This window comes from Anas platyrhynchos, chromosome 3 (assembly GCF_047663525.1).
Source record: "Anas platyrhynchos isolate ZD024472 breed Pekin duck chromosome 3, IASCAAS_PekinDuck_T2T, whole genome shotgun sequence".
Classification (NCBI taxonomy): domain Eukaryota; kingdom Metazoa; phylum Chordata; class Aves; order Anseriformes; family Anatidae; genus Anas; species Anas platyrhynchos.
In genome coordinates, this window is record NC_092589.1 from 40,648,084 (window position 1) to 40,675,740 (window position 27,657).

At 38.3% G+C, this 27,657-nt stretch overlaps 1 protein-coding gene and 1 long non-coding RNA gene across 4 annotated transcripts in view; one reads left to right on the forward strand and one right to left on the reverse strand.

Annotated features, from left to right (window-relative positions):
- Positions 1-2,872, reverse strand: part of LOC140002144 (uncharacterized) — a 57,174-nt gene extending 54,302 nt beyond the window's left edge. For both annotated transcript variants that reach the window (XR_011808220.1, XR_011808219.1), the window contains exon 1: positions 598-2,872. This is a non-coding gene — a long non-coding RNA (uncharacterized lncRNA). The remainder of the gene's footprint in view (positions 1-597) is intronic.
- A 32-nt stretch (positions 2,873-2,904) lies between these two features.
- Positions 2,905-27,657, forward strand: part of LRPPRC (leucine rich pentatricopeptide repeat containing) — a 90,600-nt gene continuing 65,847 nt past the window's right edge. The window contains exons 1-12 of one of the 2 annotated variants that reach the window (XM_027454112.3): positions 2,905-3,068; positions 12,023-12,228; positions 16,116-16,238; positions 16,943-17,064; positions 17,143-17,201; positions 17,927-18,013; positions 18,417-18,543; positions 19,124-19,268; positions 20,108-20,250; positions 20,526-20,631; positions 20,713-20,820; positions 27,126-27,244. In XM_027454112.3, coding sequence (XP_027309913.1) covers positions 2,920-3,068; positions 12,023-12,228; positions 16,116-16,238; positions 16,943-17,064; positions 17,143-17,201; positions 17,927-18,013; positions 18,417-18,543; positions 19,124-19,268; positions 20,108-20,250; positions 20,526-20,631; positions 20,713-20,820; positions 27,126-27,244 — 1,494 coding nt within the window. In that variant the 5' untranslated portion in view covers positions 2,905-2,919. The remainder of the gene's footprint in view (positions 3,069-12,022; positions 12,229-16,115; positions 16,239-16,942; positions 17,065-17,142; positions 17,202-17,926; positions 18,014-18,416; positions 18,544-19,123; positions 19,269-20,107; positions 20,251-20,525; positions 20,632-20,712; positions 20,821-27,125; positions 27,245-27,657) is intronic. The other variant, XM_027454113.3, reaches the window with a different exon arrangement.

Consider the following 27,657-nt stretch of genomic DNA (forward strand, 5'->3'; position numbering starts at 1 on the left):
TCGCTTGTGCAGAAGAACATCTGTACATACACATACTTATATCTAGATAGATATAAGCACACTGAGAACCACATTCATCATGATCCTTCTGCCTCTCACTGCCTTAAAAGCAATCTCTTTCAGAGGTCCTATTGCTTCAGGCTGAATTACATGAGTAAGATGAGGCAGGAAGCTTAAATCAACACATTTGGTCAGTTTTGGAGAATAAGATATAAAGAAAGGTCACTTTTTGATTTCTTCATCATGTTCCCTCAATATGTATTAAGACTGCATGTTCTTCAAGCCAGGATTTCCATGCGTTGTCTAAAATCTAAGGTAATCCTTACTCAGACATCAGAAATAAAACCTATATTGATCCTAACAATACAAACATAAAGGTATCTCATCATCTTCTCAATTCTGTGACCTACCTTCCCTCAAACACTCTGGTAAATTCCAAATTACTCCCTCCATGGCAAACTTTACTGCTAGCCCATTTCCCACAATGAACAAAGCCATCACAGGTGTGTTGGAAACTCTGCTGCCTCTCCCCAATGCACAGCAGAGGCCACGCGCCACACTGAGCTGTGACTGTGGTGGGAGGACGGCTGCTCCTACCTCGCTGCGCTGGTGTTGCCCACACAGAGCTGCCTCTGGATGCTGGCCCCGTAAGGTTAGGGGACGAGAGAGGACAGGCAAAAGCATCAGGATGTTCCCCACTGCTGACACCGCCACGTTTTGTACCCATGTGAACCTGGTTGTTCCATCGGAATTCAACTATTCTGCCAGACAGCTCAGACTGGTGGAGGACACCTCCAAGTCCTGGAGGGAAATGTGGAAATAACCTGGGCCCCATCGCACAGCTTGCAAATAGAGACCGTGTTTCATTGTTTTCAGAGGTCAACATCTCAGAACCCTCTTAATATGTGATAAAGGCTTTCAGCCATGGTCCTTGATATCCTTTTACCCTCCGACACACAGCGGCCGCATCCGAACTGCCTAAAGGCAATGAACAGCCCTAATCCAATGCTGATTCTCTTCAGTTTATGTTACAGTGCAAACACATCAAAGCTGCTGCATGTCCTCTTATGTTTCTTCCACCATTTCAAAGGCATTTTGACAAAGCCTGAGCCATTCACTCCAAGAGTTTTTAGCGCTCAGATTCCAGGGATGCATTTATAGTGTATTTTTAACTTTGTCTTTTCTAGATTTCTCCAAAGCCACCTGTGGAATAAGCCACTGTTTAAATCTGTTTCGTACATATGGACTTCTATTTCAAAGTATGAGGAGTGAGTGAAAGGAGCTCTAACTACTGCATGTTATTGTAACTCTTGCTTTGAAAATTCCACTTCAATTAAGTCTTTGACTAACCAAGGTACACCACATTTTCAATTAATTCCTCAGGACCTCCTTTCCTTTTCACACCAAGCAGCTGTCCCAACTTCTGCAGTGGGGTCACATCTACGACCTCTCACTTGGCAGTGAAAAGACTCTCAGAGCAGCCTGTCACTTCGGATCCTGTTACCCACTTACTGGATTTTCAAACAAACACCTTTACATGTTGTCCTCTGGAGGGAATCCTTGTTCTCCTTCCAAACATTTCTTAAAGTTGTTCTTTATTGATTCAGTAGCAGTGAAATCTCTGCAACAAGAACCTATTTATTATGCTGATCAAGGTTTTCTCATTCAAGGTTGGACTCAATGATCTTCCAACCCAGACAATTCTATGATTCTGTGATTGTTTTCCTTTACTCTTCTATTCACTTGCTCCATCTTTTCCTGTCCTTATTGGAAACACCTCTGACATCCTTGTACAATCCTTACAGCAAGCTCCAACACAATGGGGCTCTATTCTTTAATCCACAATCAAATTTGATGAGCACATCTAGAAGACAACCTAAGGATTAGCATGTACATATGCTACTAGGTTGGTACTTGGGTTAAAAGATTCCTCCATTTCTTCCTAATTAAGACTGAACTCTGCCTTCTGTGAAATAACAGATACAGCAGCAGACATTGTAATTACTAATATCACAAGTACCATCTTACTAGCTTTAATTCATGCCTTAAAGCTTGACTGCGAGAAGCGCTGACAATCCAGGGTTTACTTATAAATAGCAGATGTGGGTTTTTGTAACTTGGAACAACTGGGCCCTTTTCCTCTTGGTGAGACTTTTACACCTCTTAGCAAGTGTAACAGAAAACAGATGATTAATTACACAGATTGTAGTTGACTTTATAAAAATCAACGTTCTGGTGCCAGGTCTGCTCCTGGCATATTTGCAATCTGTGGCAAAAAGTTGTGTTTTTTTTTTTTTTTTTTTTTTTTTTTTTTTTTTTTTTTTTTTTTTGTGTGTGTGTGTGAAAAGACACACTTAATTTATGAACATCCATCTCGTTCACTGTTTTGTAATTGTTTTAGGAACCGGCTCTAATGCGCGTGCCAAAATACCAATGCAGACGGCACCTGCTTGAAGTCAACAGGCTCAGGCAGAGAACTGCAATTAAAAAAAAACTTTAATGCAGATCCTTCCCCCAACCCCTCAGCCCCCTTTTTCCCTGAGGGAAGCAGCGGGCGACACTTCAGGAGCTCGCCCCTCACCCGGCGCAGTGCCGCGCTCCGCGCCTCAGCCCTCCCGCCAAACCGACGTGCGCGCGCCCGCTAACGGCCACCAACGGCCGTCCCCCAGGCGCGCGCACGTGCGAGAGGTGACCCCCGGGCTCCGTGCCCCCCCCACCCCCACGTGACTTCCTCCCGCCTGGAGAGGCGGGCGGCTCCTTCCACCAGCGCCGTAGCCAGAGGGGGGAACGGAAGGCGGGGCCGCGCTTCGCCAGGGCTCCTCCAGCAGCGCTGCCTGCGGCTCACCCCCGCACGAGGAAATGGTTTCTCCCCCCGCCCCCTGCACGCAGGTCCGGAGCGCCGGCTGCCCGGCGGCGCGCATGCGCAGCGGCCGTCCCCGCAGCTCACGTGCTCCTCCGGCGGGCGGCGGGGCCATGGCCGCGCTGCTCAGCTCCGCTGGGCGCCTGCGGGCTCTGTGCGCGCGCCTCCGGCCCCTGCTGCCCCCGCGTGCGCCCGGCCCCGCCCTCAGGTGAGGCCCCGGGGGGGGGCGGCGCGGGGGGCGCGGGGCCTGAGGCGGCCTCGGGTGCGTGGGGCAGGGGGGGGCGGCCCCGGCAGCGCCTTGAGGCGGTCCGGGAGCCCGGCAGGAGACATCCCCGTGCCGAATGGGAGCGCGTGGTTCGTCTTCTAACCGGTGGTTAACCCGTAACCGCCCCCGCGGCGCCGCAGGCCTCGGGGAGCCTGGGGCAGGCCTGCAGGGGAAGGGCCGGGGGGTCGCAGCAGGACCGCAGGGCTCGTTAGGGGCGAATCGGGAGTAAAGCTTCCTACGTGGTGTGATTCAGCAGGGCTTCGTGCTCATCAGCTGGGAGCTAACTTCTAAAACAGCTCGTTGCAAGATGCGGTGCTCACAGGACTTCATACACGCCTTGGTGCAGGTCTGACAGGACTTGCTGTTTGGGGACTGTTTCTGTAAGGAACTTGAAACGCGCTTTGTACAATGAGGTTTTGGGTCTAACAGCTAGGCACTGTCACAAATGCTCCCTTCTGCTTGCTCCAAGTGATGCTCCTCTCTGTCCCTTAGAATGAATGGGGTCGCCTGTGGGATGGTTTAGGGATCTTGTGGAAACGTGTAAATTCTTTGTTAGATTTTATTAAATACACGGGAAATGTGCTAGGTAGAGAACATGTTCCAGTGATTTCATTCCAGAGATGATATTTTCACACAAAATCTTTGTCTTTCTGTCGCTCTAAGGTGTGGGTTTAGGTATCGTGATGTACAGGGGATGCTCTAACACCAAAGTGCGAAGCAGAGGTAACGCATCTGAGCAGAAATTACACGTACACGCGTATAATTTCAGTTTGTTTTATAGTTTAAGTAACTGTTCATTGTTGTGTTTTTCTACCTAAGCCTTAACTTCTGGAAGCGGGTGCCTTTTGAATAACTAGAGTGACTTGGGCGTATGGACCACATTTAGACTCTGCTTGCTGCTGAGGTCTCAATTAAAAGTGAAATGCAGCCCATTTCAGTAAATTACAGAGAACACTGATGAAGCCATAGCTGTTACAGCGGGAGTAAGGGGAACTGGCGTAAGAGTGAATAAATAACAAGGAATAACTCAGCATTTGCCATGAGAACTGGGTATATGAAGTGCTCTGCACGTTTACATGTTCTTGGTTCAGTTGCTTTAGCACTGAACATAGTGAAGTCAGTTTAGATGCAATTTCGGGACTTTGATTACAGTTGTGATTACAGAAAAGTTGCAGGTCCATTTATTGCTTGGAAGATGTGAAACAGCAACTACTCCCATTCAGGCAAGGGTTTTAATTAAAACATCAAACTGCTCTTGGATTTTCCACGGCAGTCCGAACTACCACCGCCAGCCCACAGAGTACAGAAGTGGTGGCTGGACTCTGGGTTGTGCCTGTACAATTCTCAGAGACCCCCAGGGCACTTTGCTTATCTGCTCAGAGCCAGGGTGACAGGCACTGGAGAGAGAGGCAGTTTGTAATGCAAGTAAGGCTTCAAATTCCATGTCAGGACTTCGAAGTGCATCTGCATCTATAGTAGAGTGAGGAAGATAGATTTTAGTTGTTCTCTTCTGATGCCCTCTGTTCCAGGAAGCAGTTCCTGCTTTACTGAAGTGTGAAAGGAAGCTGCAGGGTGACCTTCGGTGGCTGTCAGAAATGGACTGTAAATGGCCTAGACGCATTGTCCTGAGAGTATGATAGCCAAAGTACAAAGTCCTGCAGTCTTTACTGGCAAAGAAAATAACATACAGAGTACCAAAAGTACCACCCGTACGTTGCTAGGTAGAATGCACCCGTGTAAGCCTGGCAGGGATGCCTGGTATAAGCTTGGAGCCATAGTGGAGAGGCGCAGATAGATGCTCAGCCACAGCAGAACTCTCAAGTGATGTGCTGTTAGCTCTCTCTGTAAGTTTAAACAGTTCAGTCAGATGTAAATGTAAGTGCTCCATAGAACAGGTAATGGCAAAGAACTTCTGTCCTGTTTGCTGGATAAGCAGCAGGTGAATTTTTGTCACTAGTAGACCTGCAGTAAAAGGAAAAAAAAGGTCTAATTCTGTTAGCCATGTGCACAGGGCTGACAGCCAACTGAAATTTCTCAGAAGCATGGCAAGGGCATCTGCTGTAAGTAAGCAGCTATGCAGGATGTCAGAGGACGAGTTGTGTAGTCAGTAGGGTCTGTTAATGAGACTTCATAACCTGCAGTCAGATTGCTGGTGTTTCTCACAACTTTACATTAAGTTAGCAGTTGGCCATACTCCTTTCTCAGTTTTAAACTTTGTGTAGGGCCTTGGATATACCAAGGTGGTGTCCTTCTGTGACCCTATCTGTACCAGTTCTTGCTGGTTGTAAGAATCTGTAAATGGAAGAAAAAGAAGAGATAGGACTGTACACCCTGACTACAGGATTGCACTTTGGTCCTCTGCATGAGAATTTGAATTAAGGGACAGATCAGGGGAATGGAAGTGATACTGGGTGTACAGTCAGAATGCAGTGCTAAATGTATCTCTGAAAGATGGTTTTTCTGGCATTGTCTGTGCATTTTGCTTCTCTGACAGAGCCAGCTGTGATGTCATTTGGATGGAATGGATGTGCTGCTTTCAGGTGGTCCTCCTGCAGTGAATGATGGCTCCTGGTGCTCTGCTGCATGCTGCCACACTACAGCTGAGCCAAGGGAATAAACTCTGGAAGTATTTCCCATCTAATTTTGTGTCGATTTAACCTGAACTGACAATAGATGGATATCCAGTTGCATTGAGCAGTTGAGGAGCAAAAGCCTCATATAAAATCTAAAGGAAATGTACTGTTTCATTTGTCTGCCTGTAGTATTAAGTGTGAGATACACTAAGCTGTGACAAACCAATGCACCGTACTTCAGATCTATGACAGTAAACTGTAGTCAACATTATTTCCAGAAGAAATCCGTTTCTGGAACTTTGTTCGTGGAAGTTTCACGAAGGGAAGAAATGTTAAATGTGCAGCCTGATGTGCAGCAGTTAAGAACGCTGCAACAAACAATTCATCTGATGAGTGTTCAGAGGATTTTGAGTTAAGTTTATGTTTTGGGGAGTTTATTCTATGTGCTCCAGGTGATTGCCATGACTCGATGATACAGCTTGCTGCTACAGGAGACTAAGTGTGGGGGGAAGCGTACCAGCTCCATCCTTCCCAGGCTGCCACCTCCCCCTTGCCCGCCAACTTGTCCTTGGTCTGGAACAGGGTGCTCCTTGGACCTGTCATGGGGTGATTGCATTTGCTGGGGTGCAAGGAAAAGAGTTTTGGGGCTGCACTGGATCAGTTAAGGATCTTATGAGCCCCAAAAGGGTGGAATTATGGGCCAAGGGAAAAGAGGGACTGGAACTGGTGCTGCTGGTGACTGTGTTAGATCAGTCCAGGTGTGTTGCTGCACTGCAGTTTGTTAGGCTCTTGAGGTATGGATCATAATAGTATTGCTGAGAAAAAATCTACATGCAAGTGTCTCTGTGTCTTTTGCCTTGCTGTCACTTCTTTAGTTTAAGATTCTCATCTGTCAGGTCAGATGGTGGTTTCCATGACTCTGGGGAGCAGAGCAAACCATTCTGCTTGCTAATTTCCCTGAAAAGCGAACTGTTCTGGAGTGAAAACTTGTGTTGTCCTTGTCAGGCCTGTTAGTTGTTGATACGTTTCAGTGAGCTTGTACGGGACTGGGGCATGCTGGCAAGATGGGAAGGGGAACACCTTTTTAAAGAATCCTGGTTTAGATCCGGGGGACTTGATTTGAGTTTTGGATAAGCTGCAGTTTAAAAACCCAAATGACTCATGGTTTGCTGCATGTTACAATTTTAACTTGTGAATTAGTTATGCAGAGTTCTTAGATGCTTTCCAGGAACTGTGTCATTTCTCAGTCTACATGAAAAAACAAAATCTTCTCTCTTCCCACAGGATCCTGCTGTGTGGCCCTGAAACAAGAGTGCAGTGGCCTAACACTGGCCTTGTATGTGACCATAGCTGAGTCAGGGGAAGCACTGAACTTTAAAAAATTCAAAAAAGGATTGCACAGCCACCATATGGATATTTGCCTCTCTCTATTAGAGCTGCAAAAAAGTATTTGCTATGCCACATAAAAATACTGAATATTAAGTTCTTTATAAATTAAAGAAGTTAAAAGTATAGGAACTAGTTTTCAGAGTACAAGCCATGCTCAGAGTAAAATAATGAAAGCCTAAAAGGGTTAAAATTCATCACTGTATGTAAAAACACTCCAGTCATTGATTAAATTTAATAGAGTCAAGAGTACATACACTGAGTGAGACCCCAGCATAATCCCCTATGGTGGCTGTGCAATCCTTTTTTGAATTTTTGTAATTTGTCAGGCTTTACAGAAAGTAAACCTCCTTCTGTTGCCAGGCAGACAACTGGAACCACCGTTTTTAATTATTATTGAGTTTTGGGAAAGACAGGATGCTTTTTACTCAGGCTGCTGTTTAAGATCTCTGTTGCTTCAGAGAATCAAACGCGCTGCGTTTAGACTGCTCTGGAAATACAGAATACAAGTACATCAGTGCAGTGCTGGGATTCTCACTAAACCCTTGCAAACACAGAAAAAATGTATTGATTAATTAAATATAAATTCCCAATGGCTACTTCATCTCTGCACAAGTTGTTCACTAGTTTAGCTTGAATTTTTTTTCCATAAAGCTATAAGCCAGAATGGAAGGGAAAAGTTACTGTTGAAAAGTGAAAGTTGTATGTTGGGTTTAGGAGCATATAATTGGTTAACCTTTCCTATGTGGGCAAGATCTACACATTTAGTCCTCATAATTGTAGAAACAAAGCTGAAAATGATGTAAAGTACAATTATGTAGAGGCTCCAACGTGGGAAGGCTACTTGTAGTCTTGCAGTAGCAGGAGAGAATTCACTTCATAGAGTTTAACCTGTTCTTTAGAGCTTCTCTTTGTAGGTACAAAGAAACACAATTCTGAAGCATGCTAAAGAGAAAGTAAACGTTTGGGGAAGAATGCTAATCGAAACACATCTGAAATTTGTCGTGTAGCTCTGTATGTTTGCACGTAAAATGTTTCACATGGAAAGGATTTTAAAAGGCTGTTTAAAGGCAACTGCTGAAATACTTACACCTATTTCAGCCCTTGGAGCGGTGTCATGCATTTTGCTGGGTAGTGTAACATTTAGTTCTGAACACAGTCAATGAAAGTAATAGAAAAAATACGGCTATACCTTAAGATTATGTAATCTAACATCTAGCACTGAGGCAGGAACAGGAATGTCAAGGTCATACATGATAGATTTTATCCCCCTCATCTATTTCACAAGCTTCCAGATGAGTTTGTCAAAGTATCCTGTTCTAATATTTCGTAACAGTTAACATTATCAATATGATTCCTGATGGATTATGTATAGTTGTGTCTGTCCTTGCATAGAGGAGATGTTCAAACCAGGCTTCCTGTGAGTAACCATACCATGACAAGCAGAGTTATTCCCCCGTGTCTTATCTGGGTTGCTTCTGTTAGGAATTCTGTTGTCTACCTAATTGTATGCCATGGAATGTTTCTGCCTTTTTTTTTTTTGTCCAAATTGTTCAACTTCCTTTTTCATTGAATTTCCTCTGTTGATTTCAGACCATTTCATCAAGTAATCAGGATGACTTTGACATCTGAAATTTTCCATCTAAGAGTTTGCCGCCATTACTGGTGTGCTCTCATCTACAAGTTCTATAAGTTTCCTATCTCCTCTGCCATCCAAATTGTTAATGCAACTTTTGAATGGGCATGGGGTCAAGGACTGGAGATTAGCTGAGTGAGGTCCATTAATATCTTCAGAATAGTTAATGCTTCTAAAAATTACTTAGTCCATTCTTCTGTTGTCACGTTCCCATCTCCTTGTTAAAATTTACTTAGTTATGGTGAAATGGTTAAAAATTATGTCGTATGGTTATAATTAACATTTTTTGAAAGCTAAGCAGAGTGTGATGTCATTTTTTTTTTCTATTTTAAGATGTATCTACATTTTCTAAAATAGTTACTCTTCTATTTAGAAGCCTTTCTTGCTGCCTTTTTATGTGACTTCCAAACTGAGATGTTAAGTCTGGCTTTTTTTGTTTATTATCATTTCCTTTTTTTTTTAATTCTCCTAGTCGTGTGTTTCTCTGCTTATAAAAGTTACGGAGAAATTGCACAAGGTTGCTAAAGATTCCTGACACATAGATAACTGCTTCATTAATATGAGTTCCCCTGTGTTCTTTCTTCCTTCACTTACTTGTCTCAAATCAAACCTGATTCCGGTTCCCTTAGTTGGTCGAAGTTTGCATTTTTGGAAGCTTTCTTTGCGGTGCTCAATTTGTAGAATAGGGAACTCTTAATGTGTTTTGTTTTTTTTTTTTTGTAATTTTCTCCCGAGTTTTGTGTTCTTAGATGATTTCTAGTGATAAGAACCAAATTCAAGGCTGTAGATTCTTTCAGCTTCATCCTGCTTGTGAATTCACAGGAGTTCTTAACAAATTCTTCCTATGGATGTAAGCACCCTAGCATTATATGGTTTCTTAAGCCATACTATGATATACACAAATGCTGAAAGCCTACAGGTGATAAGAAGCACTCAAGTCTTATGCTATGTGTTATACTTGAGAATGATAATGATGCTTTAGGTGGATGCTAGTGAAGGCTGAAGAGTTCCTCAGCTTGTTTTATACTGCAGTACTCTTCTCCCCGTGTGTCAAAAACTTGGACTTGGACTCCCATGTTGCTATGCCTTGAAATGTCTTCAGTCATGAGAAATGAACAGAAAAAACAGATATTTCAATTTTAATCTGAAAAACATTTTTTTTTCTTGCTTGTGCTTTGATTACTAATGGGATTCAAAGTGTAGATTTCTGTATTACGGAGACAGTGAGCCCTGTGCTGCTGCTTGCATCCAAAGTGTTTTTTCTAACCTGACTTGAAGTACTCTGAAACGATTTCACATAGCTCTTTTAATGGCTGTATAATAGCGGATGATACGATTTTCTTTATATCTTTATGAATAAATAAATAAAGAACTGATGATCATTAGTTTTGTTCTTACTGTTATCCAGTGGATAGCTTATAGTTCTGTAGTGTTATTTATGTGTCATTAAGGAATACATGTCAGAGCCATCTCATTTGATTATTACACCTGAGGGGGTGGAAGTTTTCATATTTTGCTGTTAGTCTTACCTTGTACTACTGGATTTTAATCCAGCTAGCCTAATGATTTCTGGTTGAGGGAAAGTACATTGTGACTGGTTATACGATGAAGTAGGAGGAAAAGGAAGGAAGCAGGGAAAAGGACGCCTTTGGAGATGGAGATTTTTAGTGAGAGATGGCATTGTTAGAGTAAGTTTTGCTAAGCTGACAATTCATTCACTACGGAAAGCCGTGTTTCACTTCCTTTTTCTTCCTGCTTCCTCTGATTTTTAGTCCGTTTCTTTTTTTTGTGGTTTGCTGTGGTGGGTTTTGGACATAATGAGCTGTTTTTCCACTTGTGGGAGCTGCGTGTGTGTCTGAGCCGGTGTTGTGCGAGCTTGGCCAGGTGAATCTGCTCAAAGAGTTCGCTGAGGAATGTGAGGGCTGGCCCAAAGGAAAGGGGGAGGCTTTGCATCGTGGACATAGAATTGAGACTGAAAGCGAACTCTGTTTTTTGGCAATCTTTTTTTAAATTCTTTTTTCTTTTCCCCTTTTTCTTCCTTGACCTTTCTCTGTTGAAATAAAATGTAGGTAGTTTGCTGGCCTCTGGAAGTTATTCAGGAGGATGCTCTCAGTAAAATCTGCCTGCTTGAAAAAGCTAAATCCGAGCAGTAGTGCTGGTCCTCGTTACTGAAGGACTCCTTTGAATGCCTTCATAAAGCAAACACATTTTCTACCTCACTGTTCTCACAGCTCTCTTAGGAAAGAGAATTGGCTTCAGGCTGGCTGTGTTTGAGGAGTTCAACTTGAACTTACCTTGGGGCCTGCCCGGTTAGCAAACCAGGATTTCCAAGGGCCGGAGAAAAGGCATCCCTTGGGCCGCGTCCTGCTCACAAGATGCAATCCAGCCACCCATCAGGTTCTCCACCACACCCTTACCTGCCCCCTGCTCGGGCTTTTAGCCCTTTTTTGGCCATTCAATGGCTTGCAGCCAACAGCGGCCTGTCTGCGGGCCTCTTCCCTGCACTGGGGTGCCTGCGCTGAGGCCTTAAGCTTGCCCATGTAGTTATGCACATCAACTTATTTTTTTAAATAGCTAATTAAGTGGTGGGCTCTTAGCGTTTTGCTTGAAGTAAGAACACTTCTTGATGATATTTCTCACAGTTGCACTTTATTTTGAGAAAATAAATGCTGAAACAAATCCAGTGTATGTTTGGTTTATGTTGCAAGATGACAACAGCGTCATGTTTGCTAATAGAAATCCTTCAGAATGGAGAATGATCTCGTTTTGCTTTAAGCTGTTAGATAAGCTTTGTTGTCTACAACACTGGCCTCTGAATTAGTTCTTGTGTATTCTAATTGAAAAGAAGGATACGATTAGCTGCCTTCATTTGGTGTGTTTTGGAAGAGTTGTCTGACTGTTTTTGGAACAGGTTTTCAAAAGCATGTGAGAGCTGTTGTGAGATCCTATAATGGGACTATAGACTTACAGAGCACAGAGATGATTTAAAAAAAAATTATTTATGTAGGAATAGTACTCAAACCACTTACCACGAATTGGATCTAAGTGAAAATCTCAGACGAACAATTGTCACTTTGAGAAAATAAATGTGACTCTATCGTTTGTAGTAGAAAGGCTTACTGTGTGCAGTGAAATCAGTCACCTGCATTTGTTTGTTTACATTAATACGGAATGTTTTTGAGAAACTGATCATCAGCAAGAAGTAAAGAGCGTTACCTTCCTGACATTAAGTATGACTTGTGTAGTTGCAAGATGACTCTCAAGAGTGTAATCTATATTCTCCTTTTTTCTTTTTATTTAAGCAGAAATGTAGTTTACCAACCAAGGTTCCTTACAGTTGCACCTCAACAGCAGGGAAGTGTTACAGAAGAACCAGTGTCAGAAGGTCTGAACAGAAGGGCATGGCAGTTTGACTGGGCATTAAATAGACTGGATAACTCTGTCAGAAAAACTGGCCGCATCCCGAAAACCCTTCTACTAAAAGTCTTCCAGGAAATATGCAGAGAAGGTAAGCTGCTTCTAATTCAAGTTAAAGCTAAAGTTGTGATAAAACACTTCATCAAAACAAGGAAATTTCTGAAGGAGTTGTGATTGTATTTTGTCTTTTGGATGTTGTTTAACCTTCCGCATGTATTGATGAACAAACTTTAAATGCTGTATAGATAGTATTCTGCTTTAAATGCACACATTTTCTTTTCAAGGGTTTTTTGTCTTTGGAGTTTATACTACTTGTAGAAATTGAGTGTACTTCTAAGAAATCTTACTACGTTGCCCTGGTTATTACAGTTTCTTTTTTTTTCTTTTCTGTTAAACTTTTCTCATATAACAGTGTTCTGAACTCTTAACAGGGATTGTATCTGTCTACTTCATACAGTATATTTTGTCTGTAGGAAGCCATGGTGTCCTTGAGAGGTCATTTGTTTTAAAATGGAACTATACAGGGAAATGTGGAAATCTGTCCCCAGGTTTCTCCATTATCAGGTAGCTGTGGATATTCAGATTAACAAAGCTTTATTTATTTATTTTTTCAATAAAACAAAAATAAACAAGCGAGGCATTGTTTGTTCTGACAGATTCAATGTTCCTTTGTCTAAAAATAGCCAGACTATTAATCTTTTGCAAATCAGGTAGCACAGTTGAGATTTGGTACCTGTTAGGATGAGTCAGCAGAGATATTTTATGAATTGAGGTGTTGAATTGAGGTGAGAACTTTGAGTATACTGAACAATGACAACATGTATTGTTTTGTTTTAATTTTAAACTTTGCTGTTTATCCTGGAAGTTACTGTCTTATTTATTTATTTGGATCGTGGTCTTAAAGTTTTGAGATGTTTAGATGTAGAGCTTAGGGATATGGTTTAGTGGGAACTGTTAGCGTTAGGTCAGAGGTTGGACTCGATGATCTTGAGGTCTCTTCCAACCTAGAAATTCTGTGATTCTGAAGCTCACTGGTTAAAAGATGAGTTTTCAATTCATTCTCTCTTTTTGTTGAACATTTTTAGTTTTGTCTTTCTGCTTGTGATATCCTTTCTGACTGCTTTTTCTTTTTTAGGTATAAATTTATTAATTGCAAATGTGGATAGACAAGGATTTTATGCTTCCAAGCTTATCTGCAGCCACAGTTTTCATTTTTTGATCAGTTAGTTTTTTTAGGAAGCATGTTAGTAAACAGTTTAATCGCTCATAGTGGTTTCCTTTAGTTATTTAAGTATTTTTTGTTTGGGTGGGCTTTGGAATTCATGAAAACAAAAAGCTTCAAAAGGTTTCCATTAAAATAAATGACAAATCTTAATTTGAAAAACAGACCTTTTTTATTTTTTAATAACAGCAAATATTTTTTTTAATAAAAATATTTTTGCTTTTTTTTTAATAAATGCAAACTTACCAAAGTGTGGAGTCTTGTTTATTTTTTTAAAACTATGTGTGTTTTAATGTTCTTCCATTTATAATCATAACACAAAAAATACACCAATGCTTTTGATGCAGATCTCATCTTATGCATTTCCGTACTCATACTACTGATTTTTTTTCCAGTTTCTTTTGACTTTGAATTACTAAGCCACTTGTATAATGTATGTGTAAAACACTGGCATCATGAAACTGGAGGTACTGGCATTTTTGCCACACTAACTTGATTGTATGCAGAGGTTTACAAGTTAACAAAGTATATTTCGTTTCCCGTCACTCCATGATGTTTTCACAAGCTCAAATCACCATTTGCAACTTGTACCTGCCCTCTCTCACTATTTTATCTTATTTATCGTTTCTCATTATTATTTTTCCCCCACTACTGTGTGTTTCTGTCCAGATGAGCTTACTCTGATATAGCAAAAAAATACTGACAATACTCTGATATAGCAAAAAATAACATTTTTTCCTATAGATTGTTCTAGTGAAACCCAGTTTACGATAATGATGTGATATCCCGCATTTGTTGGTCCTTTTGTGTATCAGAAGATCTAATTCATAGACTGCCTCATACCTTTCTGTTCTTGATTTTTTTTTTTCTATTTTGCCATTATTTTATAGCTGTGTAGCTGTTCTTATAGCTCTGTATAATTGTAATAATAATAATAAAATATACCTGTAATATATAAAATCTACTTAGAGTAATAAGCAGCAGCTGGAGATAACTTTAGTGGCAACAGTTCCTGTCTCTATGCTGGGCTGTACACAACTTCAAAGTGTTGGCATGAAGACTTGGAAGTCATTTACAGAGCACTTGTGATGCTGCAGACTTGAGGTGATTTTGGAAGTCTGAGTCATGCAAGTCTTCATGTGTGTTTGTGTTTGGGATAGGAAACCTTAAATAACTACTTTTTTTTTTTTTGTTGTTAAACATTTAACTTGTATGCAAACGTACATCTCTGATCATTTTTTTAAGTATTCTGCTTTCTACAGGAATCCTCCTTTTGATTATAAATGTCTGTGTTTCCTTATAAAGATGTGATTGAAAAAATCTTGTCTCCAATTTACTGGATAATCTGATAATCTGCAGTTCTACCTAGTTTTGCTTTAGGAGTAGTAGTGAAGTCCAAGGCAGTCAGCTAAGTCCATACTTCAGTTTTTGACATCTCTAGGGTTGTGTACAGAAGTTGGACGGTGTAGATGTTTCTAGTTTTCTTCATTATTTTCTTGATATAAATTAACTCATTTATTTTATGTTGATCATGGACAGAAATGAAAATGGATGCTAATGAGAATTGGGAATTAAATTTGGGATGTCTCAGAAAACCTGTTTTGAAATAGTATGGAATTGATATGAAGTATTTTGCAATTTTAGAGATTTACCAAAAAGTTGCGTCCCTGTTAGAATTAGTGGGAAATACAAACTACCTGACCACCTGAGTTTAGGATTTTGTGTTGCACTTGTGTTTTTTCTGCTCAGCAGAGCTCAGTATTGTACTAATTGAAACGTTTTATCATGAACCTTCTGCAGCATATAATATAGTGTCATTGTTTAATCATTTGGGTATCCTGTTCAGTAGAAAAGTTCAATCTTGAAAATTGTATCATTTACATAGGAGGGGTTTTTTCTCTTTCTGTTTTTCACTTCTATTCCTAATGATGGTCTAATGTTAGCGCTGGAGATAGGATTCTGAGATACCATTCATACTTCTTGCCAGCAACATCTCTTTTCAGCCTTAAGCTTTATGAATAAAATTTGGAGGTTAACAGCACTAGCATAGCAACAGGAGAAGAACCTGAATAAAAAGGCAAAATGAGTAGGGATATAGAGGTTTTTCCTTTCTGGGCAATTTGAAAACTTGTTTATTCATCTTCATTGATGCCACTAAAAAGTAAAAAGAGCGTCTGTCAGGTGGGTGAGTTACAGTAGTGTCTTGTCATCTTGTCCATGCTGTCTTGTTTATGTTAAGTCCTGACATGACACACACACTTGTAGAGCTTGGTAAGGTGTGACTTGCATATGGGTTCATTCAATGTTTATTTCATTTGAAGAGAGATGCAGTGCAATGCTTAAGGAGTGTGAACTCTTCTCTACTGCAAGATTGAAACCACCTTCTTATTCAAGAGCTATAAATAGATGTAAAAATAACTAATTTTTGTAACGCTATTTGGAAGGATGGGTGCCCAGCACTGCATAAATATATACAGTATATACAATTACTTGGACAAGTTAGCATCAGAACCTATAAGTCCTAAATTTAGACAGTAATATTCTATAAATAAACTTAAAAGTTCCTTCAATGTTATCTTTCAAATGAATCCCAAAAGAGTGAAAGTTTGAAAATAATACACTTACTGAAACATATATTTCCCAGTGGTTCTTACATCTGACAGACTTGTGGCATTGTTGTTTCTGTGTGTGTCTTTGAGTGACTACTTCTGCTTTACTTGAGTAAGACCTATTAATAATGTTATTTTTTACTGCAGGGTGTCCAGGGAGTAATCAGATCTTGCTTTTGTTGCGAAGTTGTGGTGCTCTGTTACCAGAGGTATTGTCATCTGAAAGAACAGAACTAGCCCATACGATATGGGACAAGATGAAAGAAATGGGTAGGTTAATTTTGTCAGTCCATCCTGCTGGAATAGCAGTGTGCTTTAGTTGTTTACTTTGTAATAGAAGATGGAATGCATCTTAACAGTGTTTAAATGTTACGTTATAATGGCAAAACCTCATTAGTAAATAAATGCTAGGTTTTCTTATTCAGGTGAGAGTTATTTCTTATTCTGGGAGTTATACTGACATCTAGGGGTGTTTATAATAAATCTAAAGATTGCTGTTTCTGATGCTTAAATCAGATTTTCACTCGATTTTGATCATTGTAAGAATGTGTTGTACATCTCTTTTAGATGTTATGTTGATATAGGTAGGCTGAGTATTCCTAGTGCTACCAGCTATTGTGTCAGATGGTTTTTATTTTTAAGTTAGGCATTTGTCTATACATGTTGCATATATTAACTGATTCTTGATAGTAAAATTACTAAATGTGTGAAATGAATACATCCGTAAAGGCTGCAGAATAGTGTGCACACCAGCAGCAGTGCTTCTGTGCTCTTTTTAGGTTTTAGCCTTTTACAAACAAACGTGTTAAATAGATGCCTGTTACTGTAAAGGTGGATAAAAGGAAGCAGACTGATTATAAATAAAGTTTATCCAGAATAAAATTGGTAAGAAATTAATTACCTAAGAAAGCTGTAAAATCATGTAAAATATAGAGCATCTACATTCAGTGACAACGGTTGAAATATTTCCTTAGGTGCCGTCTATGACACAAGCCATTATAATGCTTTACTTAAAGTCTACCTCCAGAATGAGCATAAATTTTCTCCAACGGAATTCTTGGCCAGAATGGAGGAAGCTAATGTGCAGCCCAATCGAGTAGGTATTTTTAATAGTAATTTTGGTTAATATTTATTGGATAGAAATCATTAACTTCCCTTTTTTTGTTTTCTGTAGGTTACATACCAAAGGTTGATTGCTGCTTATTGCAATGAGGGTGACATTGAAGGAGCAAGGTATTCTTTTGCACTCACATTTAAAGAAATCTCTAAGAAAACTGATTATATTCCCCACCATTATTGTTATAACTCACTTCAGGGTAATTCTTAGAAACTGAGTAAAGCAAAGAGGATTCATTGTAATTTATTTGAGTACTGAATAGCAACTTTTTAGAGATAGCTGGAACCTGCATCACAAAAATGAAAATAAACCATAAGTGTGTGTTCAGATCAAATTGTATTGAAGCTGCTAAGAAAATAACTTATGACATTTTTAGAGCAGGTGTGGAACAAGTATGAAGTTATAAAAGCTTACTGCCTGTATAAGAAAATGGCTACTTGCGAGGGCATTTGAGAACGAAGTGGCCTAAGGAGTAAATAGTAATGATTTTTTTTTTGTTACACAGGGCTCACTGGATATTCCACCTAACATTAATTGCATTAATTTTTAGCAATGCTAAGTTGCAATAGTGAGATTGCTGGACATGTATAATAAGGAAAAAGGAGAATAGAAACAAACAAACAAAAATCTCAGCCCCATTATTTTGCCTATGCATATTTCAAAATGACAAAGATCTTTCATATGAAAAAAGACCACATTATGCAGCATGCCTAGATAAAATATCTCAGTGACATCAGTATTTGTTTTTGTTTAATACAGTACTTGTCCAACAGCACAGTTATAGCGCGGTAGTTTATTTTCAAATTAAAAAAAAAAAAGTCTTTTTTTTTTCTTTTTTCAGTAAGATACTTGGATTTATGAAGAGCAAAGATCTCCCAATCACTGAAGCAGTATTCAGTAGCCTTGTCAAAGGTCATGCAAGATCAGGGTAATGTTAATACCTTTTTAAAAAATAATAATTTACTTTTTACTTTTATGTTTTACTATAACGAAAAGTGACATTGTACAGGAAATTTGTATGCCACAAAATAGCATAATGGTTTTGCATAATGTAAAAGATTGTCTTTCTACACGTTTTTGAAGCAAACAAAGCTGTGTAGCAAAGGAAACAATTTTTCTTGTTTCTGAAAATGTTTTATTTCAAGATAAATTACTGTACTTCTGTAATGATTTGTGCTTTGGTGTTTTAGGGTTTGCTTAGTTAAGTAGGTTTCTCTGTACTTGTTGCAGCCTTTGTTTCCGATTCTTAAGACCTTAATGAAGTAAGGTGGAAGTGACAATAAACAATTGTGATTAGATCCACTGATACTCTTTCTTTCGAATTCTTTTAGCGATATCAAGAGTGCAGAAAATATCCTTTCAGTGATGAAGATGGCTGGTGTTGAGCCAGGTCCAGACACCTATTTATCACTGCTGAATGTATATGCTGAAAAGGGTGATGCTGATAGCATCAAGAAGGTATTGTGAGTTTGAGTTTAAATACAATTTGTTTGATCTTTTGTTCAATTTAACTTCAAAATGCTTTTTATCCATACAGGAGGAGTCATACTGATTTTTTTAAACTTGTTTCCTCATAGCAAAAATTATTATTATTATTATTTTTTGCATCTGAATAGCCAGTTGACTGAAAGCAGTCTCATACTTTATGAAAAATATTTTTTTATTGATGCTTGCTTTTGGCAGTAGGAGAAGATCTGGTGAATAGTGTTCGCCAGTGAGTGATTTAATAATTCGTTTTTTTTCAAGGGGCAATGATTGTATATGATACATATAAAAGTAAACCTTGATTATCCTGCTCTCGTTGAAAGCATAGAATCCTTCCAGTAGAACTGTGATTTTTTTTTAAGGAGAGTTCATACCTGCAACTTACATGTTCATAGTGTCTGAATAAGGTAATGCTGCTTTACAGCCCTTTGTGTAGTTGATCATCTCAAGTTTTGGACCACAACCGCCAGCTTTTGTAAATTTTACTTTTTTAATATATTCTGTTTGAAGTCAGTATAGAGTTTATTAAAGTTAAATATCTTACTGTTTTCAGACTCTAGAAGAGGTTGAGAAGACTGAAGGGTACCTTATGGATAGGATTTTGATGCAGGTGATATTTAGCCTTGCCAAGGCTGGATATCCTCAGTACATTGAAGATATTAAAGAACGTATAAGATTTGAAAAGGAATTAATTCCAGGTATGTACTTGGTTACTGCAATGATACTTTGCTGCTCAGGATGGTGAAGGGAAGCTTTTTTTTTTTTCCCCCAAGAATGCCTAATGCCACCAAAAATAGGTAATTTTGTATCTTGAATATGGAATGAAAATACTATTTTGGCACTAGTTTGTAGATTCATTTATGCTGTTCTTAATCGTGCTTTCTGAAATGTAAATTATAAACAAATTTAATAAACCAATTATATTTCAAACTAAAATATAAACCAAACATAAAATACAAAGCAATTCACATACTAAAATCTATGTATCATCTTTTTAACTTCTAAAATTCATTAAGACTTTACGGAGACTCTTAAGGAGAGCAGTAATTGTGGAGTCCTTTCTTCAAACAACACTATTGTAACTCCTGTTGTGACAGCTCTTTGTGAATATCATAAAAAGGGAGACAGTAAACACTGACTATAGTTTTCTCTATCTACAGTTAAAGTCACTTTTAGATCCCAGTATGTGTAGTCTGATTGATAACTGTTAATTATACTCATCCCTTTTCCTTTTCTTTTTATTTTTTTTTGACACGTTTAGATTTTTTTTCTCTTATCTGGTATCCAATCATGCTACAGTGGTGATGGTTTGCTAATCTTAGGAATGGTCTTTTTAGTGCAGTAAGTGAATTTTGTTGACAATATAAATAATTCTGAAAGATGAAGTTTCAGATTTGATTGGTGAGTCATGTTAAAAGGTATGTCGGTGATACACGAAACTTACTTTCCTAGTTTTCACTGCTTTTAGTGTATTTTAATGTGAAAATAGTTATATACACTATTGTAATGTTGTTGTTCTCTGTCTTTCTGTCTCCAGATGCGATGAACCTCTGTTTGACTCTGATAACTCATGGCTTTGAAGATATAAGTTTCCGTATTTTGAAGTCTTACAATCATTTATCACGTGATAATGCGGACCAGGGTAGCTTCTTCTTACAACACTGTGTAAATAGAGATCTGGTATGCAGCATAATGATACTTCTTTTGTAATGCACTAGTGATAATATATTTAATTTAATGAATCCATGGAAATGGAAAACGGTATTTTTTTTTTTTATAGCTCTTACAGAATCAAAGGATTTTAGTATTTCATGCCAATTTGCATAATAAAATGAAATTCATGAGGGAAGCCTGTTTGGGATGTGTAATATCAACTTCCTAAGCATGAGAAAAATCTGACAGTGTAAACAATTAGAGAAATGTAAAAATATATTAATTCTTGAAATTCTTTGCAGCCTTTGAGCAAGCTGAAGCAATTTTGTAGTGAGTTAAAAGAAACAAAAATGCACTCGGCACCGTTAACATTTGTCTTGCGTTGTGCTTTGGAGGCCAACAAGTCAGGTACTTTGCTTATTTATTTATTTTACGTATGTTTATTTAAAGTACTTGGTCACTGTTTAATTATGTTGTGAATGTTTTTAGCCCTGGCTATTGGTGTGATGAAGACCATGAAAGAGGAAGGCGTGCCACTCAGACCTCACTATTTCTGGCCACTGATGGTTGGGTTCCAGAAAGAGAAGAATCTTAAAGGTTAGCAATATGATATGTGTTCCTCTTGCTTTGTTGTAAACCTAAGGTACAAATCTTCACTAAAACACCACTTCCAAGATTCACCAGGCTCTTGAATATAAGTGAAGACCTTGCTGCTTTTCTGTCTTTGTTGCAAACTTTTTTTTTTTCCTTCAGAAAGGCTTTTTAAACCCCCCCCTTTCTTTCTCAATCGTGATACAAATTTAGGTGGCTTACCTTTGTATAGAAAGATGAGCAAAAGAGTTTATCTTTTTAACTCTTCACATTCTTTCTGCCTTTCAGTGGTTCTTTTCACTCCTCATTACTTCCAAGAGCTTACTCTTGAAGAAACTGAAATCTGAGAGAAGCATTTAATAGTAAGGTGGTGTTATAATAGCTCTCTTGGACTGCAAATCCAATTCTTTTTTGAAACCATCTTATTATGTACCTGATAAGCCAAATGTGAGTTTAGTTACAATAATAAAAACTGCAGGAGAACTTACGTCACTGAATGTACGAGCCTGACCTGACAGCATCCTGATTGAAGGACAGAAATGCTCAATCTTTTGGATTCTTAAGTAGGTTCAAGCATTTAGCATGCTTTCCCCTGTTACACATGGGGATGTCTACAGGCTATGAATAAGAATTGAACAAATATTAAATTTTAGAGTACAGTATCTAATTCTTTGGTTTGCGTTATTGGTAATTCAGAAAGAATGGTATTGTAAAAAGATGCTTTTAACAGAAGTACTTCCCCCTTGGGGAAACAAAAAACTGTCTTTTTCATCTTATCTCACAGTATAATGTGCTTTAGAATGAGATGCAGAGTTGTTAGTGTGACACTGGGTGACAAACAAAATGCACAAACAAAAAAAAAAGTGCTTTTAGCACTCTCTTCATATCGCAATTTTATCTTAAATATACAGTCACATTCCAGTTTGGAAGAAATGCTGAAACAAGTATTCCCTAATTGTTTCTGGCTATAAAAATGTCTCAAATCTTTTTCAAAAAGCCTTTGTGAAAACAATATTCAGTTTTTATTAACTCTTTAGGATCTGTTCTGCTAGACTACTACCCAAGTTTATCTTCTTACAGGTTTTCAAGAGCTACAAAGTTCAACGACATTTTAAAAGTATCTCAGTGTTGGTTTTAGGTGGGTCATTTGTGACTTACTTGGAGTGCATTATTGCCACAAATAAGTAAAATTAAGCTGTGTCATACTTCTGTATAGGCAGCGGGTGCTGCCTACTGAACAGAAAGAGGTTGTCTGTTACTACAATGAAAGTTTCACTTCACTGACACAACTCTAAGAGATGCTGAAAGTGTTAGATTTAGACTTCGCTCCCAAAGCTGAGGCTATGTCTGACCATTGAGAGAAACTCAAGTTTCAGATCAAGGTCTCTGGCAAGTTCAGAAGTTTCCTTAATTTCAACTCCTACTGTAGAAATTGGCTGTACTCTGGCTAGGAGTTACTGCTGGAAGTCATGTAAACAAACTGAGAATAAAACTGTTGCAAAAGCCCTTGACTCTGGCTTTCTTTAATATGCCCTAGAAAGCCTGTCTTCTTCTGTCTGTAAAAGCAGTGGATGCATAAACTACTGTATGGCTGTATAATAGTAGTGTGGCTTTGCAGACATGGTTTTGTAACCTCATACTTAGTCTCTCAGAGTTTGAATCGTCAAGTGTGAAAGTTACTACTCCATACATAACTACAAAGGCCAGTGATTTTGCAATTCTTAAAATATGTGAGAAGATATCTAAGCATTTTTTTCTGCAGTGAAGAATCAGTGGAATCATTCTTGCTGCAGTGAAACAATAGTCTTTTTTTTTTTTTTTTTCCCATTTTTGAAATTTAATTGTCAGTAAAAAGAAAAAATAAAGAGACCCACTATCTAAAAACACAACCAATATAGTTGAGGTAAAGTAAATAGGAGGAGAAAAAAACACCCTGAAATTTTCATAGAAATAACAGAGCAGAAAATAATGCTTCAGTGAGAACTTAAAGGTGACAACAGACAGTAAATGAGCAGAATGGTGCTTTCTAGCAGTGAAAAATAATAGGGCTGTGCTGAGAAAGGTACAGACAGACACTGCATCACATCTCGTACTAAAAAGGAGGTAATAATTGCTTCATCTACAAAGTAGCAATGCCTGGCCTAATGTGTATAATTTTGCATCTCAGTATTGGTAAGACTGAAAATGAAAAGAACTTTTAAGGGGGGGAAGAAATGGTAAAAATCTGATAGGAGGTAGACAATGGACTAAATCATTAAAGGACACAGAAGAAAAGCAGCAACATACCTAGAACTGCAGGGTACAAATGCCTTAATATAATGCATGTAATATGACCCAAGCAATTACAGAACTAGTAACAACATTTAATTACACGTTTATCTGAGGTTAATTATAACAAAACCTGACACACTATATCAAAGAAGGTTCCCTAACTTCTGTATTTTGCAGCTGAAGGTGAAAGAAGTAACAGTGAAGTGGTGGCTAAGAGGAATAAAGCTAAGCAAGGCAATTCTTTAAATGTACTGCAGAGAACTTAACCACTCTGAACTAGCAAACAGATCTTTTCAGTCATTTTACACAGGCAGATATTTCAGGTGGAATATGCTCGCTTTTATTTGCATTTGATATGAAACTTGATAATTACTTATTTCTGTAGCATTTATCTAAATAAATGCTGTTAGGCTTGGCAATGGAAAGTATGTAAAAGGGTTTAAAAGAGGTATATGCAGTAGATCAGAAAAGGCTTTTGAGATTCAGCTTGTATCAGATCATAGTAGCAGGAGAGTTGAGCAGAAATGTTTTACTTATGCTGGTAACTGGACATATTGGCTCCCTTCATATTTGTGGAATCACTTCAGGTATTTTTGAGGACAATTTTTAAAAGTCAATAGTGTATTTTAATTTCATTTTCTATTAAACTGTTGTGGTTTTATACACAAAGCATGGCTTGTGAATGATAATTCAGTTTTTACTTTGCCCCAGGAAAAAGAAGTTGGATGAATAAGGAAATAAGGCTCTTGAGTTCACTGAGAGCAATGAGTGCTGGTTTCCCTAAGTAATTACTACAGGTCGTGTTTTGTAGACAGACCTCTCCAGCCAAGAACTTTGGAGTGCATCTCAGATTAACAACACAGCAAAAATACTTAAATATTACATTTTTTTCCTGTACACGTCCTCCCTTTACAAGTTTTTTATTTGTTTAGAGAATTGCTGTAAGCACAGTTATGCTTCACTTTCAGATATTGAACTGTACGTAGCTGCCTTAGTAATTAAATTCCCCCTGCTCTGGTGGGACCATGTTAGATACAAGGTGCTACTTCTTGTGAGAAACTTAAGAAATGAAAGGGGGTCTGAAATGTGAGCCTCTCTTTTCTCTCCTTAAGAGGCAGCAAGTTGCTCCGCTCTATCAGAGGAATACTATGATCATCTTGTGATAAATCTCTTATTGTATTTCTTGGTGTTTGGATGTACTTACTCGAGGCTGGAAAGATGCTTTTCTGCTTCTGCTGGGGCGTTCCAGTGCTGTTTCCAGTGCTGACAGAAAAGGAGAACGGAAGTGTTAGGCTGTGTTTTGTTCCCTATTTCTGTCTTCTTATAATTCACTTATATAATTGTGGCAGTTCAACCCCTGGAATCCATACATACCTCAGCCCATCATCTCAAAAACCTCTTCTTGATGAAGCAGGGAAAGGTGACTGAAAAAACTCTCTGAACCCGTACAAGTCCAAGGAACCATTGTACGTATTTGAAAACAGGACTCCATCAAATTTTGATTTTTTTTATACCATGAATAGAAATTTTAAGACTTCGTGGATAGGCTGCCTTTCATATTACTCACATGATTTTTTCCTCAAATGCAGAATACCACTACCACAATATCAAGTGTTCTATATAATTTCAGGATTTAGACAATTGCAAAATATTTTTAAATACATTATGTCTCATGCAGACCTTTTGAATGAACTGTTACATGGTCCCCAGGGACTAATCCTTAGTATAAAAAAAAAAAGCTTTCTCTTAGTAATCCTTTTATTTACAGAGTCTTTTTAGAAGACTATTTGATTGTGATTTTTCTTTAGTATCTTTGTGTGTTTTTTCATCGCACCCAGTTTTCTATAACCCAAAACAGGATCCGCAAAGCAACCCATTGAGGTATGGGTGTACAGTTGATAAAGAAATAATTATTTTTAAACTAGTGTTTATTTCATTTTCCTCATTTTTTTACTTTGTTTTTGTGTATATTTTGTAATGTACATAATATATTAGTACAGTAATACGTGTATGCAGTTTCTAAATACATACACGTGGGGGAGAGCACATTCTCAGAAAAAGTCCAGAGACCGGTGTTGTAGCTAAATGTGGTTGCACTTCTGTCCTTTGTAGTCTGATCTTTGGTAGCTGGGAGAGAGAGAACACAATAGTGTACTTTCCAATACTGTTATGAGATGAAACTGGTATCTAGAAAGTCAACATACAATAATGCTCAAACCTTTACTCATCCATCCGTTTGATGATATCATAGTATTCTGATAAAAGTGGGAATGTTTCACTGCTTTGTGTTGCAGAAGATATTTATATGGTAATAAAGTAGTTTCTCCTCTTCATGAGGTAGGAAATGTATGTGAAATTGTAGGATTCGGTGTTGATTTTCATTAATCTATTCCAAAAAACTCTCCACATCAGCTATTGTAGGTGTGAAGAAGTGTGTTGCTGTTCTTTCAACTTAATTTGGCTATGTACAATGGTTCTGTTGGTATACCTCCTCAATTTTCATCTCAGTCTTCTGCTGGTGTCCTAATCTTCATACGTGCACCTACCTTCTGAGGAGTTGTGCCAGGCCATGTAACTTCTGTGACAAATGGGTACTTGGGAATGGCTGTGCTTAACAAAGCAGATGTCTGCTCCATTCTAGGTACAGAGTTAAGTATCTAGATCTAAATCTCCTGAGTTCACCACACCTTGTTCACTGTGTTAGATACCTTGCAGTCTTCAAATCGTACCTTAGTGATGAGGACTCAAACTCAGCTATTTGGTAAAAGGTTTCAACACAAGAGGGCTTAATACATATGTTGAGAAGTTGAAAACGTGGAATCGAAGCTAGCTGTTAAATTTTGAAAGGTATCAGTAAAGACTTATTGTAATTAATTCTATATTCATATTTTCACAGATTCTGGGCCAAAATCAGAGTTTTGTTTAAGGCAAACTCGAACAGATGATGCGATTTTAATCTAGTGTGACTTGCCTGCATGTATTTGCAAGTGCTCAAAGGGAATTCACATTTGATTATTTGCACCATAGTGCACTGCATAAAATATTCATGGAAGTGTCACTTTTCCATAGGTGGCACTCCAGGGCAAAGACAGGGACTTTGGGAAACTTTGCATTTTTAAAGTAATAAGTATGAAATGCAAGTTGAAAAAAACATATGCTATTTGGAACTGGTGTCCTGCAGCAACTGACAAGTCACTTTTAGACCAGCAAAAAATGATAATACCTGTATTGATTTTGACAGGGGTTCAGAGTTTGCTAGCTAGGGTTACTGTAAGAAGTTTCTCCAAATCAAAAGAGGGTGAACAATTAAAAAGCATGAAATATACTGTAAAACTGTATGCTCTCATTGTTAAGCTCCAGTGACGATGTTACTGGATCCAGTAAGATCAGGTATCGTTGTCTTCAGATGCTTCTCTACAGTAGCAATACGTGTGTAAATTGATCCAAAACGTGTAAAAGTTGTAATGTAGCTTCACTGGGGCTTGGGAGACTCTGCCCTTTCTCTGATTTCCTGTTTGAGTCTGATGCGTTAATACAGAAAGTTAACACAGACCCATTTGTTTATGAAAATGTTGCTTGCTTTGAACAAACCTAGAAAGAAATCTTGAAAGCTTGCCTTATTAATGTTGGGAACAAAGCTAAGAATGTTGATTTTGTGTCTTGAAAGTCATTATATTCATTACGCTAAATTCCAGGTCTTTTTTATGCACAATAATATGGACCTTCTAATATATAGCTTTAAAAGATGTTTTGCAAATACAATATAGAAAATAGCTGTGTACTAGCAATTTCCAAGCTAATGAAGACTTTCTTGGTTTTGATAGTGCATCATGCAACAGGAAATTTAGTAACTCAATTTCAAGCTTCACAGTTAGGAACTTTATTAACACCTCAGATAAAAATGCATTTTTTTACATGGTAGTTTCAAGAAACGAAACTGAAGAGACAAATCTGTTTTTGAAAAGCAACATTTGTTTTTATGTGTTTCTCAAATTTTCATTTTTCTGCAATGCTTAGCTTTACCAATTCTGTTTTGATAGGTATCTTTGAGATCCTCAAAGTGATGCATGAGTTGGGGGTGGAAATCGATGCAGAAACATACACTGGCTATGTTCTTAAAAATTTTCCTGATTGCAAAACCGCCTGTGCCCAGCTGAAGGTGAGTTTACATTTAAAATTCATAAAAATGATCATTGCAACACTTGTTTTTCTGTGCGAGATTTGGATACTAGTAGTACTCTAAACGTGAATGTGTATGATCAAGTCTGTTTAATATATTGAGAATACTTTTGAAGCAGTTGTTACATGGGTGATTTGTTTTATAATGTCTTTCTCCTGCTGTGTTTTCTTTTTGTTTCAGAGTTAATGAAAATATTTTCCTTGAGTTTTACTAGCTTGCTGTTCCTACAAGTCATAATAAATAAATGAATTACATTCTTTGTTTTTATCAGTAATGTTTTTTTTTTCCAGTGCTGTTTTTAATGAAGAATTCAGAATTGCAGATTAAAACAATTGTACTGTTCTAGCATATCTAGCTAGCCATGTAGATGTCTGGAGAGCACTTTTCTAGGT